The sequence below is a fragment of the Pocillopora verrucosa genome, chromosome 12 (genome assembly GCF_036669915.1).
Source record: "Pocillopora verrucosa isolate sample1 chromosome 12, ASM3666991v2, whole genome shotgun sequence".
Taxonomy (NCBI): Eukaryota; Metazoa; Cnidaria; class Anthozoa; order Scleractinia; family Pocilloporidae; genus Pocillopora; species Pocillopora verrucosa.
This window is the reverse complement of record NC_089323.1, coordinates 16,716,457-16,732,979: the sequence shown is the minus strand read 5'-3', so window position 1 is coordinate 16,732,979 and position 16,523 is coordinate 16,716,457. Positions and strand designations below refer to the sequence as shown.

Genomic DNA, 16,523 nt, shown 5'->3' with positions numbered 1-16,523 from the left:
AAAACCGTTATTGACTAAGCTTGTTCAGTCATGGTGGTTGGATGTTTGCCTCGTATTAGTCTCATTTTTTTTCTTACCATTTTCATCGATAGACCTCAACTTCGTCTCGGTCCATAAAAATGCGAAAAAGAAAAAGAACTCGGCCAATATCCAATATCCAGCTATCATATCTTCTTCACGAGCGTCTTAAAGAGTAGTTAAATTGAATGCAGAGTAAACGTGTTTGAGTGAAGTGGACCCTTGCCCCCTGACTTGGATAGTGAGAAAACAAAGACATCTTTTGTGCAATGAGCTCTCTATTCAAATGGCCGGTCAATTACGCAAAACAATCGTGATCGTTTACTGTGACAATTCAATTGAAACATGGCGCAGTTTATTCTCAAGCTTTGTTTCCGCGTCGCTTTTCTCGCTGTACTTCTTCCTCTGGCTTCAGGCGAGCACTATATCATTTGAAATCTACTCGTAAGGTGTATTTTGACTTTTATTGCTACTATCATCGGAATTGATTGGATATATCTTTCAGTTTCGAGAAGACTTCCGCGTACCATCGCAACTTAATCGCTAATGTCGACAGAATCAATTCCAAAAAGATTAGCTACCCCAGGTTTTATACTTGTTGTAAAAAAGATCATCTTAGAGCAAACGGGAAATCTAAAAATCTTTATGCATATGTAACTAGCTCATTTAGGGAAAAAAAATTTACGAAAGTCAATTTAAACTTTTCATTATTAATTAAACAGACAGAGAATCTGAAGCCATTTTCATTGAAGCTATCGGGTGGCAACATTTGCGTCAATTTCAGGTTAAAGCACTCTTGGAAAGCACTCCAGCTGCCAGTTCTCTAAATTTTATTTGGCAGGTTATTTAGTGAGTAAATCCGTTCAAGCGTCGGCTGATAATATCTGAATAATGAATAATAAGCGAAGCTTGGAGGGCAAATGTGAGATTTTGAAAATGATTTCTCAGCTAAGGACATTAACAGCCGATAAGCCAGCAAGCAAGAAGAGGTTAATTTATTTTATAATCCCCCTATTAATTCTCGTACTGTACTTTAGGCAGCAATTGAGATTATTTTTAACGTCACTATCACTGGACAAAAGAGAACAAAGTGGAAAGGAGATCAAAGAAAAACTAGGCATAACAGCGGGGAAAAACATTGTCCTTACTTAGTCTTGAGAAAGGTGGTCATTGGTCATTGAGGAGTAGCCCTTTAGCCCTGAAGAGTGACAAACATCTGATTTCTCCTTACGGTATCTCCACTACAACAAAAATCAAGCTCTTGTGACTAAAGGAAATAATCGCTAACTGATTGTTCAGCAATTTTTTTTGTCAGCAATGTAAGAATTGTGTAAAGAACAATATGGAAAATATAATTACTGATTTTAGGGTGTAAAAGATTTCGTAAAAATGTAATTTCCTACTCTGGTTGGTAGAACCAGCTCTTCTACATATTGTTTCAAATTTTCCATGGTTGAAATGTCTCCCAGCAAAATACTCGAGATTCTCATCGTCTGAGTGAAAACGATTGCGTTGGAAAATTCCTACAGACACGTTTACGTTTCAAATATGTGTTCAACGCTCAAAATACTCTGTCAGGATTGAATAAATTTGGGTTGATTGCTTCATTTACTAAATTCTGATACATAAAACAACTTGTGAACATTCAGTCCAAACAGTCCTTCGAGGTAAAAGGGCGCCATGAATCTCTCTGACAAAAAATTCATTCTCATCCTTGACAAACTTGGGTTTCGAAGCTAATGGAACAACCTTGTAGAGAATCATACCGAGGGTAAGTCTCAGTATAATACAAATACAGGTAATTATCTAAGATATTGTCAAAAATATTCATCTTAATATTAAAATTTTTTTTTTAACTTTTTAAGCACGCTAGGTCTCACTGGTTTCATGTCTGCCTCAGAAACGAGTCTTTTCCAATCTTCCGGACAAACATTTATCCATTTTGCTTAAATTTGGGCTTTATGAAAGCATACACAAATATGTTTGTTTGTGTTTCTCAAGCGAGCACTGTGCGCGATTCACTCGGGCGCACGCCCGCGGCAGGGGAACTTATGCCCGCGGGATTCACGCTCGTAGTTTACCTCGCACCGGTGCCCTTTTTGGTTTACGCCATGTGTCTGTGACAATAATTTATCGAGCTGTTCCCAGTGGAAGGATACAGGGTAAAGGAAAAGTTGACTTTGACGGAGTCAAATCTTCACCAGAGCGACAGTCAAGTTATGAACAAGCTTTAGACCCAAATACGTATTTGGAACTCAAAGCCAGGCCCTCGAACCATGAACAGTCTAATGTTCCAACTGAGTATCATTCGCTACAGGAAATACCCAAGAACCCCGAATATTACAATATGGTGCTTCACAAAGAAAATGGCGGGAAACAAAATGAAGAAGTATATAAGGAAATATGATAATCCCCAAATAATTTTCACAAGAACAGACATGACTACAATTGGTTTCTGATCAAGGAAGTTCATCAGCCAATTTACGCCAGTAAGGCTGTAAGAGCTTCCTCAGCTAGCAACAACTTTTAATTTGGTCGATTCGAAAGTAATTATATTAATCTTTCTCATATTTTACGCATATCTGTATAATTATAAGGAATCTTTGTTATCAAGTGAGATTTAATCTACAATTGCATGAAAATTTCAATTCAAGTTAAAATGAGTCCTGAACCAGAATTGAATTGAAATGGCGAATTTGCAAACACGTTAAAGAGCCGTTAGACGTAAAAATGGAGCAAAACGTAAAAATGTAATGGAAGTTGTTCCTTATATTTTATCTTTAAAGGAGGATTACATTTGTAATGATTTTATACATAGTAGATTCTTCTAAATCGTAGAACAAATTTATTGGTTTGTACTCTTCCTTTGAAGAAATTGAAAACTGTTAGTAGATAAATGAATAGAAAATTTACACTCTAGTCTCTTGAAGATATTTCTAAGTCATAGCCTATTTACAAATTGAAAAAAAGCTTGGAAAGATTTTTATAATGCAATAACATATAAGTACATACTCAGCTGTTAATAAGCAATAGAATGGTTGTAGATAGTGGAATAAAAAGTTTTTACGAAATTATTTCTTTTTATAACATGCTCTGTAATTCCAAGGAGTTGATCAGAAAGGACTCAGTTCTTTCAGGTTTAGGAAGCTTTCGTAGCCAACTATTCGTGTAGTGTATTTTTTAATTTGTTTAATATCAAAGCAAAATTCATTTCCATCTTCCTTCTCGAGTTGCGATGTTGTTATTCTTTTCGTATTGATATACTCACGTTGCTTTACTTGACGTTCGTATTTTCTTCTGATCTTTATTTATCAGGATTACAGACAACGTAATGCGTACATTCTGACTCAAGTTCCATTAGATAACAGTATTGTCTCGGTCCATAAAAATGTAAAAGAAAAAAAGGAACTCGGCCCATATCCAGGCAGCTTCGTCAATAACGCATATATTGACACATTGTAGCGAAAGAGTTCACTTTTTATTGAACCAAAAGTGTTTGTGTAGTTAAAACGAGCGTGCGATAACTAGTCGTTGCATTCTTCAAATCACAGTGACCTCCCATGGACGAGTAGTAGACACTGAATTGACCAATCAGAGCGCGCGCTTTATGTTGGTCATGTTTCAAAACGTACTTGGAAATTCTGAAAAACCCAATGATTAAATTATCATTGCTACATCCTTAGCATCATCAAAGGGTGAAATTCAAACTGACGAAAAAAACCGACACACACTCTTCTATAATAACTATAAATACTGTAAAGAACTAAATATATCATCATTAAGAAATTAACATAAACTGATTGAAAACTGCATATCTACATGTACTGACGATATTCCTACAAATTATACAAAGACAAGCTTAGTGTTGTGGCGAATGTGTTCTTATTTTTTTGATTTCTCACAAATGGGTCTTATATTTCCACACCCGTTAATTTACACGTATTTTGTTGGTTTTTCCACATATCATCTCTACACCATTATTTTTACACTCTATGTAAATTACGCCCCCCTTTGTGCATCATGTTTCACGTCCCTTTTAATAGCGTGTCTTATTTTGCGTCGATGTAAACCCATTTCCCACGAGTGTTTCGTGTCTCATGTATTCCTAGAGCATCATGTAACGTTTTTGTCTCGTGGTATCTTCGCATTTATTTTTCCCGTAGGAATTAACTTCTTCTTCACGTGCGAAGTAAAGAGTAGTTCAATTGAATTCTGAGTAAGCGTGTTTGTGTGAAGAGGGCCCTTGACCCTTTACCAAGATAGTGAGAAAACAAAGACATCTTGCGTGACCGCATACCGTGACACAATCGAAACATGGCGCAGTTTAATCTCGAGCTTTGTTCCTGTGTAGTTGTTCTCGTTGTATTTCTTCCTCTGGCTTCAGGTGAGCACCATATCATATCAAATCTACTTAAAAGGTTTATTTTCATTTGAATACTACATCTAACGGAATTGGTGGGTTACATCTTTCAATTTTTCGAGTTCCGCCTACCATCGCAACTTAATCGCGAATGCGGACAACATCAATACCAAAAAGATTAGAGAGCTGCTTCGGGTTCCGTCGCGGTTGCAGAATAAAGTATTGTTTATAAATCTTTAGATAGATGCCAAGCTATCTTTCAAAACAATCCTTTCCAAAGCATGTTTGGGAATGTGACCAAACAATGGAACAAATTTGGATTTGTTCGCTTCATTTACTAAATGCTAATGTACGTTCAAGCAACATTTGAACATTCAGTCCTAACAGTCCCTGGGGCAAAAGGACACCATGTATCTTTCTGACAAAAAATTAATTCTCATCCTTGACAAACTTGGGTTTTGAAGCTAAGGGAACAACCTTGTAGAGAATCATACCGAGGGCAAGTTTAAATGTAATAATAATACAAGTCATTTAACTGTGATTTTCTCGTCAAAAATATTGATTACGATCGTCGTTAACTAAACTTCTAAGCATGCGTTAAGCATTCATTGATTCCATGTCTGCCTCAGAAACATGTGTTTTCTAATCTCGCGGAAAAAAATCAATACATTATGCTTACATACTAGCTCTAGGAGAGCAAACTCAATTTGAAACTGAAATCGCGGTGAATCAATTATTATTTATTTGCGTTTCTCAAGCGAGCAAGGTGCGTGATTTACACGCGCGCGAGGCCATTTGTTTCTGCCCCCGCGAGTCACGCTCATGGCTGCCTCTCGCCTAGTTTCCATGTAGTTAACGAAATGCGTCTGTGGCGATAAAACATAGAGTGTCGGACAGAAAGCGAATAGCTACCACTGCATTGACTGACCGGCCTCGCAAAATACCAATTTACAATTACTGTATTTCTTCGAGTAAGCGCTCACGCTTTGATAATCGTCCTTTCCCGAATAAGCGACCCCCTACCTCACTTTCTTCAATGAATAATAGGGATACAAGGAAATCATGTTTCTATTGCCACTTTATCTATATTATTTTAGGCTTCAACCAACGCGGAACTAGTACAGGAGAATAGGGTCTTTTCCGTTTCAGTTATGTCTATGTCTATTTGCTTGCAGAGTTCCGTTAAAATGGCTTACTATAATTTGCGAAACGAAATGAAACGAAACGAAACGGAATGAAACGAAACGAAACGAAATGAAAATCTGTAATTTGTGAAATGGAGATATGCTAATGATTTCCAGAATCGAAATTTATATTTTGCAAACCACAAGCATATTTCCATTTCGCAAAATACAGATTTCTATTTTGCAAATCATTAGCATATTCCATTTCCATCGCAAAGTACACATCTGTAATTTGCGAAATGAAAATATGCTAATGATTCGCTAAATAGAAATCTATAATTTAAGAAAAAATTTTTTCTGAGACTCAAGAAAATCAAAGAGCTTGGGTCAGTTACATTTTCTTAGCAAATATGATATCTCATCTAGAAACATGCTGCGACACGTTCTATGTGCATTTCCGGTCACTTAGTGTCGTGTCACGCATTCGAGTTATTCATCGACAACGTACATTGATTACACTTAATAGACGGCACAGCTACAGCGTCAACTAACATTTCAAATTACTTTTGCGCTCTATGGCCTAAACGAAGCATTGAGTTATTCACGAAGGTAGTGGAGATTCGCAAAGTTCACCACGCAGATTTTGCAAAGCATTAGCATATTTTCATTTAGCAAATTACAGATTTCTAGAAATCTGTAATTTGCGAAACGGAAATATGCTTATAATTTGCAAAATAGGAATTTATATTTTGCAAGTCATTAGCACATTTCCATTTTGTAAGTTACAGATTTTCGTTTCGTTTCGTTTTGCAAATTACAGTAAGCCTTTTCGCAACTTGCTGTAAGCCGTTAAAATTTTAAATAAGCACCCGGGCCTTTCGTTAAGGAAATACGGTACTTTGAAATACTGTAGATATAGTTTGGGTTGAACGTTGCAAAAAAGGTAATGGATTACAAAAACCTCAAACTTGCATACCTCAGCTGAAAAAAAAAATGTTTTCTTTGTAAGATAACACCAATTAGATCTTACTTGAAAATTGTAAAAATCCCAATGATTTAAGTACCACTGCCGCATCCAAAGCATCAAAGGGTGAAATCCAAGCTGACAAACAAAACAACACTTATTATTAGTGAATAAACCTCTTCAGGCGGTTGGTATGTCTGTAGCTGAGATGTGGTCCGAAAAAAGAATATTTGGCAAATTAGCGAAGCTTGGAAGGCAAATGAGAAATTGTGAGTAGAAACCCTCAGCCAAGGACATTATTAGCCAAAATACCAGCAAGCCAGATGGATATTTACTCTTACATAATCCCTCCATTAATTATTGTATTGTACATTGAGCAGCATTTGAGATCAGTTTTTGACGTCACTCTCACTAGACTCTATAAAGCGAGTTCGTTTTTCTTCCTTGTTTGCGTCTTGATAAATGTGCACATTAGTCACTGCCACTTCGGTGAACAGTTGTTGGCTATCTGTGACATGTACCTTTTATTAGAGGTACTCCATATAGAGAGTCAAGGCTTCCACGTCCTTTTACATCCAACCCATTATCCATGTTACAATAATTATTATGAATATGTTGTTGTGCAAATGTAGATTTTGTTTCTACAGGGGCTTGTGTTGATTTTGACCTTGGAATGGGTAGTGGAACAATTCAAGATAGTAATATAATTGCTTATTCTGAACAAAGTGCCAGCACACCAGCCAGGAATGGTCGCCTGAACTACACATCAGGATCATCATGGTGTGCAGGAACAAGTGACAAAAACCCATATCTACAGATTGATCTACAAACACTTCATATCATCTGTGCTGTGTCAACTCAAGGGAATTCTCAAGCAGATCAGTGGGTGAAGAATTTCACACTGCAATTATCTACAGATGGGACAACTTGGACAGACTACAAGGAAGGTGGACAAATCAAGGTATATAGGAAATAGGATGTGGTCACAGTTAGTTGTATGCCAATAGAACATGCTTGTAAATTCTAACAATATGGAATATCTTACAGGTAAAATGATGTCTCGTCCAGAGAATTTTTGATCTCAATAGCATTTACACTATTTACATTCATATACCTACTTCGTTCTTAATTTGAGAAAAATGTTATTGTTGGCATGTGACTATTTGTTTGCTTCAAGTTTCTGAGAGGAAATGATGACAGGAACTCGGAAGTGAAGCATGTTGTTTATGGAGTGCTAACAAGATATCTGCGATTCCTGCCACGAACACACCAGGGTGGGGTGTGTATGAGAACAGAGGTTTTTGGAGTGAAAAAAAGCCCAAGTGAGTATGAAACTTTAATGTATTTTTGCGTGTCTGTTATTATCATGTTATCATTATTACTGCCATATTGTGAGAGTAGTCTAAAATACTCTTTTAATCTTTACACAAGTTTTTCAAGGCATGTAAAAGGAGACTAGCTGATAGAAAAGAGCTGAGTTTGAATTTATTGTTTGGTACTCAAAACGTCATTATGAACTTTTAAAAATCTTGTAATCTTTAATTTGTAGATCTAGTGCATTTTTTGTGAAGTGAATAATGCAAATTAATGGCTTTAAAGTATTGGGTAAAAATACAAACTGAGTTGAAGTGAGAGTTGGTCTACAGATCATGTACACGTTATTTGTCTGATCACTTGAATTATTAAACATGATTTGTATAAAGATACATGGAGCCTCATCGTGGTCTCAACTTATATTTTATTTGGTAAACGAACGAAAAAAAACTCAGAAATCTACATGCCTTATGCTTACACGTCCCACGGCGCATGCATAAGACCGCAGACCTAAAATGATTTCAATTTGCATGGCACTATGAAGGCTGATTCTAAATTATTACCTTGTAGCTTGTGAAATGGAGGCCATTGGTTTGGCGTTTGGTGGTACAGTTCCAGATAGCAGCTTCTCTGCCTCATCGCATTATGATCACAGGTATAAACCCTCTTATGGTCGACTTAATGGAAATAGCCGGGGTTGGGCACCCAAAACTACGTTCGATCCTGCTGACTACCTCCAAATTGACCTTCTGTATGAGTATGTTATCTGTGCTGTTGCTACCCAAGGAGCTAATGGTATCAATGAGTGGACAAAAAACTACGAGATTCAGTTATCAGTGGATGGTACCACTATGGTTACCTACCAAGAAAACAATGCAGACAGGGTAAGTTTATATAAACGTCATGTGAATATTCATGTAAGTTACAAAAAAGCCAATAGTATATAGGTTCTAGAACACTGTCTCAATTTTTTGAGTCAAGAGGAGGGAGGTAAAAGAAGTGTGTATCTGGTCAAGGCTCAGTCTTGTTGTTCAATAAAGTATGTAATCTATAGCAAAGAAAATAAAATGATTGTGTGAAAGGGCTTTCGAAAAATCTTATTTTTCGGTGTTTGTCCAACCAGTGGTTCTCATATTGTAATCTCTCTCGAACTGTACCTCTCCCTTAGGCTATTCACCAGAAATGGTATACAGGGTCATATACCGGTGTTTTTGAGTTAGTTTTGTAACAATAGTAACTAGGTCTTTCAATAGCTATTATAGACGTGTAAGTAACTGATACTTAATAGTGGTCAATGAAGCAGTGCTATTAAGAGTATTTTGACACAATTATTTCACATTTTTTATCACAAACTACAGGTCTTTCTCGGAAACTCAAATCAAAATGGCATCGTAAAAAACAATCTCCAGGAATTTGAAAGTGCAAAGTTTATCCGTTTTAAGCCAACGGCATATAGTGGCTTTAAAGCTCTGAGAGTGGAAGTTTATGGAATACTTCTAACAAAAGGTTTTTATTTGCTCTTGTTTTTATCTCCCCCTGAGACAAAAATGAAGTCACATTATTCAAATTATTTGTGGAAGACAAGCCTAGGTAATTGTGCAGAGCTAGCTAACGGCGAGTTATAAACTATCCAATATTGATAGAGCCTTGTAATTGGTCAGGTGAAAATTTTTTTAAAAATAACTTTAAATTCAAAGCTGACCACAAGAGATGAGAGAATTTGAAAATCAATAAATTTTAGGTTTTTTTAAACCTTGAATCCACTCTGCTCAGATCCTTCAGGTTCTCTCTATGCTAAATTAAAAACAAGGTTTTGCTTTGATTATTAATCGTGCTTGATATGAAACAGTGTCTGATGTGATTGTAGCATTGTACATTGTAGATTCTGGAGCCCAGTGGGTTTCCATTGCAACAGAATCATTTCTCTCCTTTTATGACACATCTTCACACTCGGGATACAAATAATGTATATTTAATGCATATACATAGTCCCATATCTAAGGCTCTCTAAGGTCATTAGGGTGATTAATTTACATTCATATCACTAAATCAACCAAAAATTACAACAAGCAACTGCTGTTGTTTATTTCAGTTCCATCACAACCTCCGGCAGCCTTCAAGTTAACTGCAAGCTCTTCTGCCAGCATCACAGCTTCCTGGCAGTTGCCACCAGTTTTTGCCAGACATGGAAGAAACATTACAGGGTTTAAACTGTTCTACAGAAAGAAAGGTTCTGTGGGGTCAGCAACAACCCTGACTATAAACAGTGGATCGACATTAAGTAGAAATGTCACCTGGCTTGATAAGTACATAGAGTACGAATTTCAAATGTTGGCCTTCACTTCTGATGGTGATGGACCAAAGAGCGCTGTTGAGGTGGAGAGAACAAAAGAAGATGGTATGTGATAAGTGAGAGTGAAAGAGAAAAGATTAACACGACTTTTATAAATAAATTAATAAGAACTGCGGATAGCATCGAGGAAAGAAATGATCCTCCCAGGTAGGCTGTAATTTCAAGCAATTGCAGCAAAGAAGCTTGTTACTGATTCAAGCATCGATGGGATTTGAACCCACTTCCCCCAGATACTAGATGGGTGTTGCTACCAACTGAGCTGTAAAGTTACAGGTTAGGAGCGAGGTAATTTTTCAAAGGCTTCATTGTTTGGTAGTAACAACTAACAAGACCAGTAAGGCATTAAGTGCTACAGTTTTTTAATTGCAGCTCCATCACAAGCCCCGAGGAGCTTCAGTGCGACTGCAGTTACTTCTACAATTATCACAGCATCCTGGCAGTTACCACCAGCAGACTCCAGAAATGGAATAATTATAGGATTCAAATTGTTTTACAAAAAGAGAGGCTCTGCTGGACTAGCAACCACCTTGACCATGAACAATGGAACAGTATTAAGTAGAGATGTCGCTGGGCTTGATATTTATACCGAATATGAATTTGAAGTATTGGCCTTTACTTCAGTTGGTGATGGACCAAGGAGTTCTCCTGTAGTGGTGGTGAGAACCATGAAACGTGGTAAGAATTTTAAAAAGATGTTTAAATGTTAAATGTTAGATGATGTTTAATCTTTATTGTTATTGTTTAATTTTACATTTGCAGTAACCAAAATGGCGTTTTGTGGTTTATAGTATTCGGGGTGTTGTAGGGTTAGTTATACATGTTTAGCCCACAGATTCTGTGCTGAAATGGTTTTAGGCATTGAGAAGTTAAAAAACTTTGCCTTTATACAAACTTTATGCCTCTTTTAAGATCTCATGCACTTGAAGGAAAATGGAAAGGAACGGAAAGTGACATTTTGAAAGCTGTGTATTTGGTTTGTGATGAGATCAAAAGTATATTCTCTCTGTATGGCCAATTAAGAATACTTATTTAAGTTCTGAGTTTAATGGCTGCTTTGCTTAAAATAATGGAAAACAAGTGCTGGGGATTTCTAGGGAATAACAATGTGTCGGAGGCAAGCCTTAGATGAAATAGGGCTCTTAGAGCGGTCAAATCCCTAGAAAACGGCCATGAGCCCTTACTCTAGGCCGATGTCTTTCTTAGCGGACCGTAAGACTACATGGAAGTCATGTAAGCCTAGGACAAAGCATGGCCCTGAACTTTTCATGGTACCCAGGAACCCTTGTTTGCAGACAAAAATTTGGCCACCTATGCAAGCTTTAACAGAACCGCTAGAACGGTGACAGTAAACTCTTAAGACAAGAGCATGATTGTACTTGAAAACTGTTCGGGAATGTTTGGAGATGACAGCTACAACACTACAGAGGCTCAAGACAGCTTTTACAGAAGGTCTGACAAACAAAAGAAGATGAATCCCACAAAATTTTCCATGAATAGTCGAAGAAAAAAAATTAATTGATAGGGCCGAGGAAGGCGTGAAGAGAATCGCTGCAAAGCCACCAAAGAAAACTTGAAATCAATCATTGCAAAGCAACCTGGGACTGCCCACGAATGTTTGCAACTGGGCTGCTTGAGATCTAAAAGATACATTTCATTATTGTGACAAAGTTGCGATAACGATATTTCTATCATCGAAAGGGAAGTTCTACTCGTCCAATGTAAAAACTGATTAATAAAACTGACCCATCCATTCATTAATGGTATGTATTCAGATATCTCAGGAGCTTTTCCCTCCTAAATCATCATCCTGCTGTTGTTACTAGCTTTTTGGTCTTGGCGAAAGTTTTACTAACAGTTTTTAGCAAGCTTGTAATGCCATACTCAAGCGCACCACATGGTTGCATATGAATGGCTAATTTTTTTGTGGTTCTATTTTGCAAACTGTGTAAGTGCAGCCTTATTTCGTAGACATCGATACCAAAGGTGTTGTTCCTTCCAGGTGATACTATTTGTGTTTTGTTGTCTTGTTTTGTTTTATTTCCTTCATATGTTTTTCTTATTCAGATATTCGGAGACGTTAAGCACTCAGTGAGCACACTTGAACCTAATTTGATGTAACCTTTGATTTATTTAACAATGAAAGGCTAAAATGCTGATTTGGTTGGTTGTATGTTTTGAAGTTGGCCATCAACTGAGGAGCTTTTTATGTTATTGTTTAGCTGAGAAGAGAGGCTGCAAAGCCAGCATGCTACTTTATGTCCTGAGCTTTGTTAAGGAATAAATAATCCATTTTTATCAAATCTCAGATAAACCTCACGTCAATGATCTTCCTGAAAGAACCATTACAGCAGTTGGCGAACTGGTGGTGTTGACTTGTGATGTTGGTGGTGACCTTGAGGCTTCTGTTACCTGGACCAAAGATGGACTTACCAGTATACCTCGCGCTCAGTTCAAGAACAGCGGCAAGATACTTATTATACAGGATGTTGTCCCTGGTGACAGTGGCGTTTATGAATGTAAAGCAATGAACTTGTTTGGAGAAAGCCGTACATCTACGGTACTAATTGTTGCTGGTACGTAGAAACTGATTTACAATTACATTAAAAATTACATAACAATTGCTTAATCATTTCTTCTGTGAGGTAGATTTGTAGAAGAGTAGGTGTATTATTTTTAACAATACGTCAGAAAATTTGCCAACCTTTACCAAAGTTAATGACCAAGTATGGTTATGCTGAGCACCACGATGATTACCATAGCAACTCGTATAAAACGTACTCCAGCCTCTTATTTACGGGTCATTCAATAGCTATTGGACTTGAATGTTAAAATAGCATTTTGAAAATTACCGGTAACAACAAGGCAAACGACTACTCAAAGTGCAAACCAAACGTACATCATGGTAGTGTCCCCATATGTTTGTTATACCCTTCCCCGTTTTGCATGAGCATGATTTTGTCAAAATTTCTTCTAGTCTCAATACAATTTTTACTCTTTCCACACAGTGCCACCCAGAATTATGGAAGAGCTTTCCCCTTCTGAGGTAATTTGTGAAAAGCAAACTCCGTGTTTTCTCTCATGTCAAGCATCAAGTTATATCCCGTTTAACTACTCTTGGACGAAAGATGGCCAGGTTCCAACTAGTGATAACATCAAGTTGATGAATAACAGTATCATCGTCACGCCACGGGATAGACAAGATTATGGGGAGTATGTGTGTCACGCTACAAACAGCCTTGGATCAACAGAGTATACAATTACTCTGCTTTCTCCCAAAGATGATCAAGATGATGAGGGTAAATATTCCTCCTAAATATTCGAACATTCTTAAATGTTTTCCTTTCAAAAATTTTGGAAAGCCCAGAACTATGAAGTCCAGTTAGGAGTTTTGGGGCTTCTAATTACAGTTATTTTGTATAATCATTTATGTATCAAAAGCAATATTTTTTGGTGGTTTCATGCGCCGACGTTGTTCTGTGTGAAGTTACATTTTCTTTCTTCATTTCTTCACATCATAGTGTGCAATGGAGGTAGATCATACCATATATCAAAATTGGCTTGTTAGGCTGTAACTAAAGAAAAAAAGAGCTATATATACCATTGTTGAGGGGGCTCAAGGCTAAAATATTTCTGTGTTTCTCCTGTTGTTGTCCTAATGGCTCAAAGTCTCTGAAGGACGAATTTTGAATGAAGAAAGAATAAGAAAATTATGGGATAGAATGAAGAACGACCTAAAGACGAGAACGTTTGTTAAAGTATTTAGGTTTCGGGGTTAAAAGAAACTTCGTATTCCTCAGCGTGAAATTACTTAAAAAAAAACAACAACAACAACTAAACTATGTTCTCAGTGTTTGATGGTTGGTTCTAAAGTCGTTGGTTTTCCTTCGCAAGGTATACCACGAAGCATCTTCCTTGCTAGTGTAATCGCACTGTCTTGTGCTGTGGTTGTGTTGCTCATCATAATTTGCGGGCTGATATGGCAGCGGAGACGAGCTGTTCCCAGTGAAAGGATACAGGGTAAAGAAAAAGTTGACTTTCACGGCGTCAAATCTTCACCTGATCGACAGTCGAATGATGAACAAGCTTCAGACCCAAATACGTATATGGAACTCAAAGCCAGGCTCCCGAACCATAAACAGTCTCATGTTCCAACTGAGTATCAGTCGCTACAGGAAGTACCCATGAACCCCGAATATTACAATATGGTGCTTCAGAAAGAAATTGGCGGGAAACAAAATGAAGAAGTGTATGAGGAAATATGATAATCCCCAAATAATTTCCTCAAGAACAGACATGACTACAATTGGTTTCTGGTCAAGGCAGTTTATCAGCCAATTTACAGCAGTGCGGCTGTAATAGCTTCCTCGGCTAGCAACGACTTTTATTTGGTCGATTCGAAATGAATTATATTAATCTTTCTCGTATTTTACGCATATCTGTATTATTATAGGGAATCCATGTTATCAAGTGAGATTTAATCTACAATTGCATATCCCAGTGGCAGCATGAAAATTTCAATTCGAGTTAAAATGAGTTCTGAACCAGAATTAAAGTTAAAGTGTACTGAATTTACAAACTCGTTTAAGAGCCAGTAGATATAAAAAGAGAGAAAAATGTAAAAATGTAATGGAAGTTGTTCCTTATATTTTAACTTTTAAGGAAAATTACATTTTTTGAACCGTTTATTATGTTCTTATACATAGTAGATTCTTCTAAATCGTAAAACAAATCTGGTTTGTACTCTTCCTTTGAAGAAATTGAAAAAGGTTAGCTAACAGAATATTATTGTTAGATATTTGTAGATAGCTGATACACTCTAGTCTCTTGAAGATATTCCTAAGTCAGCCTATTTACAAATTGAAGAAAATGGGAGATGAACGTTGTTCGTGTCTCAGGATAGAGTCACTTAGAGTTGACGATAGAGTCGACGTTTGGAATAATAATGAGGATCGAAATGCACTGATAGCAGCGTGCTACAAATAGCGAAACGTAAACAATCGACCTCATCGCCTGATGAAGACGAGCAGTATTGCAGTCGAAACGTCGCGATCTACATCTCAAGTGACTCTATCGTGAGACAAACGAACAAAGTTCATCTCCTATCTTACACCACGATGAACAATAAGCACATATTTTATGAACCCTTTAACTCCCAGATCAAATTTGTAATTCTCCTTACTGTCAACGATACAATTCTTATAATGTTCATTCAGAGAATTTAGTATTGGATCAACTAATTATCCCTAAATTGATATTTTTCTTTATTCTCATCACTTATCTGGTTGATATTGTATTGATATTGTAAGGAGAAATTCTGCCTTGGTCACTCATGGGAGTTAAAGGGTTAAATTGAAAAATGTTTGGAAAGATTTTTCCAGTGCAATAAAATATAAATATTATTAGATTCAACTGTATCTAAGCAACAGAGTGGTTGTAGATAATGGAATAAAAAGTTTTCACGAAAAGATATCTTTTTATAACATGCTCTGTAATTCCAACGTGTTGATTAGAAAAGACTCAGAACTTTCAGGTTTAGGAAGCTTTGGTTGCAAAGTATCCGTGTAGTGTACTTTTGAATTGTTTAACCCTTTCCACCCTAACATCAGTGTGCATATTCTCCATCCTGCTCTCTATACATTTCCTAAAGTGCTGACGAGGAGAATTTGTTTAACAATCACGGGCTTCTTCAGCTGGTGGTCATTTTCTGCTAATTCTGCTAATTTCTGAGAAGATACTCATTTATATTTTCCCTCTTGGATTGCGGTGTTGTTATTCTTTTCGTATTGGTAAACTCGCGTTGCTTAACTTAATGTTCATATTTTCTTTCGATCTTTATTTATCAGGATTACAGACAACGTAATGCGTACATTCTGACTCAAGCTTTATAAAATAACAGTATTATTTCGGTCCGTAAAATTGCAAAAGAAAAAAAGGAACTCGGCCAATATCCAATATTCAGCTTCGTTAATAACGCATATATCGACACATTGTAGCAAAAGAGTTATCTTTTTATTGAACCAAAAATGTTCGTGTAGTTAAAACGAGCGCGCGATAACTAGTCGTTGTATTCTTCAAGTCACAGTAAACTCTCATGGGCAAATAGTAGGCACTAAATTGACCAATCAGAGCGCGCGCTTTACGTTGGTCATGTTACAAAACGTTCTTGGAAATCTAAAAAAACCCAGTGATTAAATTATTACTGCTATATCCATAGCATCATCAAGGGGTGAAATCCAAACTGATGAAAAAAACCGACACGCAAGCTTCCGTAACAACTATAAATACTTTAAAGAACTAAATGCATCATAATTTAGAAATTAACATAAACTAATTTAAAAATAAGATTTACATGCATTGACGATATTCCTACAAACCATACAAAGACGAGCT

At 36.8% G+C, this 16,523-nt stretch overlaps 1 protein-coding gene across 2 annotated transcripts; it reads left to right on the top strand.

The window, feature by feature from the left end:
* The first annotated feature begins 4,320 nt into the window (after window positions 1–4,320).
* LOC131776845 (cell adhesion molecule DSCAML1-like) lies at window positions 4,321–14,816 on the top strand. 2 transcript variants are annotated; one of them, XM_066159527.1, is made up of 10 exons: window positions 4,321–4,402; window positions 7,193–7,427; window positions 7,644–7,788; window positions 8,351–8,664; window positions 9,139–9,286; window positions 9,873–10,178; window positions 10,503–10,808; window positions 12,440–12,706; window positions 13,139–13,429; window positions 14,025–14,816. In XM_066159527.1, the coding sequence occupies exons 3-10, from the start codon at window positions 7,752–7,754 to the stop codon at window positions 14,393–14,395; spliced, it is 2,040 nt and encodes a 679-aa protein (XP_066015624.1). In that variant the 5' UTR covers window positions 4,321–4,402; window positions 7,193–7,427; window positions 7,644–7,751; the 3' UTR covers window positions 14,396–14,816. The 2 variants fall into 2 exon arrangements, with proteins under 2 accessions (XP_066015624.1, XP_066015623.1); XM_066159526.1 differs by having other exon boundaries at window positions 7,114–7,427.
* Window positions 14,817–16,523: the final 1,707 nt, after the last annotated feature.

Excerpts from the sequence above, each read along its gene's own strand:
- LOC131776845 (XM_066159526.1), top strand. The coding sequence starts at position 4,333 with ATGGCGCAGTTTAATCTCGAGCTTTGTTCCTGTGTAGTTGTTCTCGTT. Across the intron at positions 4,403-7,113 it reads ATTTCTTCCTCTGGCTTCAG|GGGCTTGTGTTGATTTTGAC; the intron begins GTGAGCACCATA and ends TTGTTTCTACAG. Across the intron at positions 10,809-12,439 it reads GGTGAGAACCATGAAACGTG|ATAAACCTCACGTCAATGAT; the intron begins GTAAGAATTTTA and ends ATCAAATCTCAG.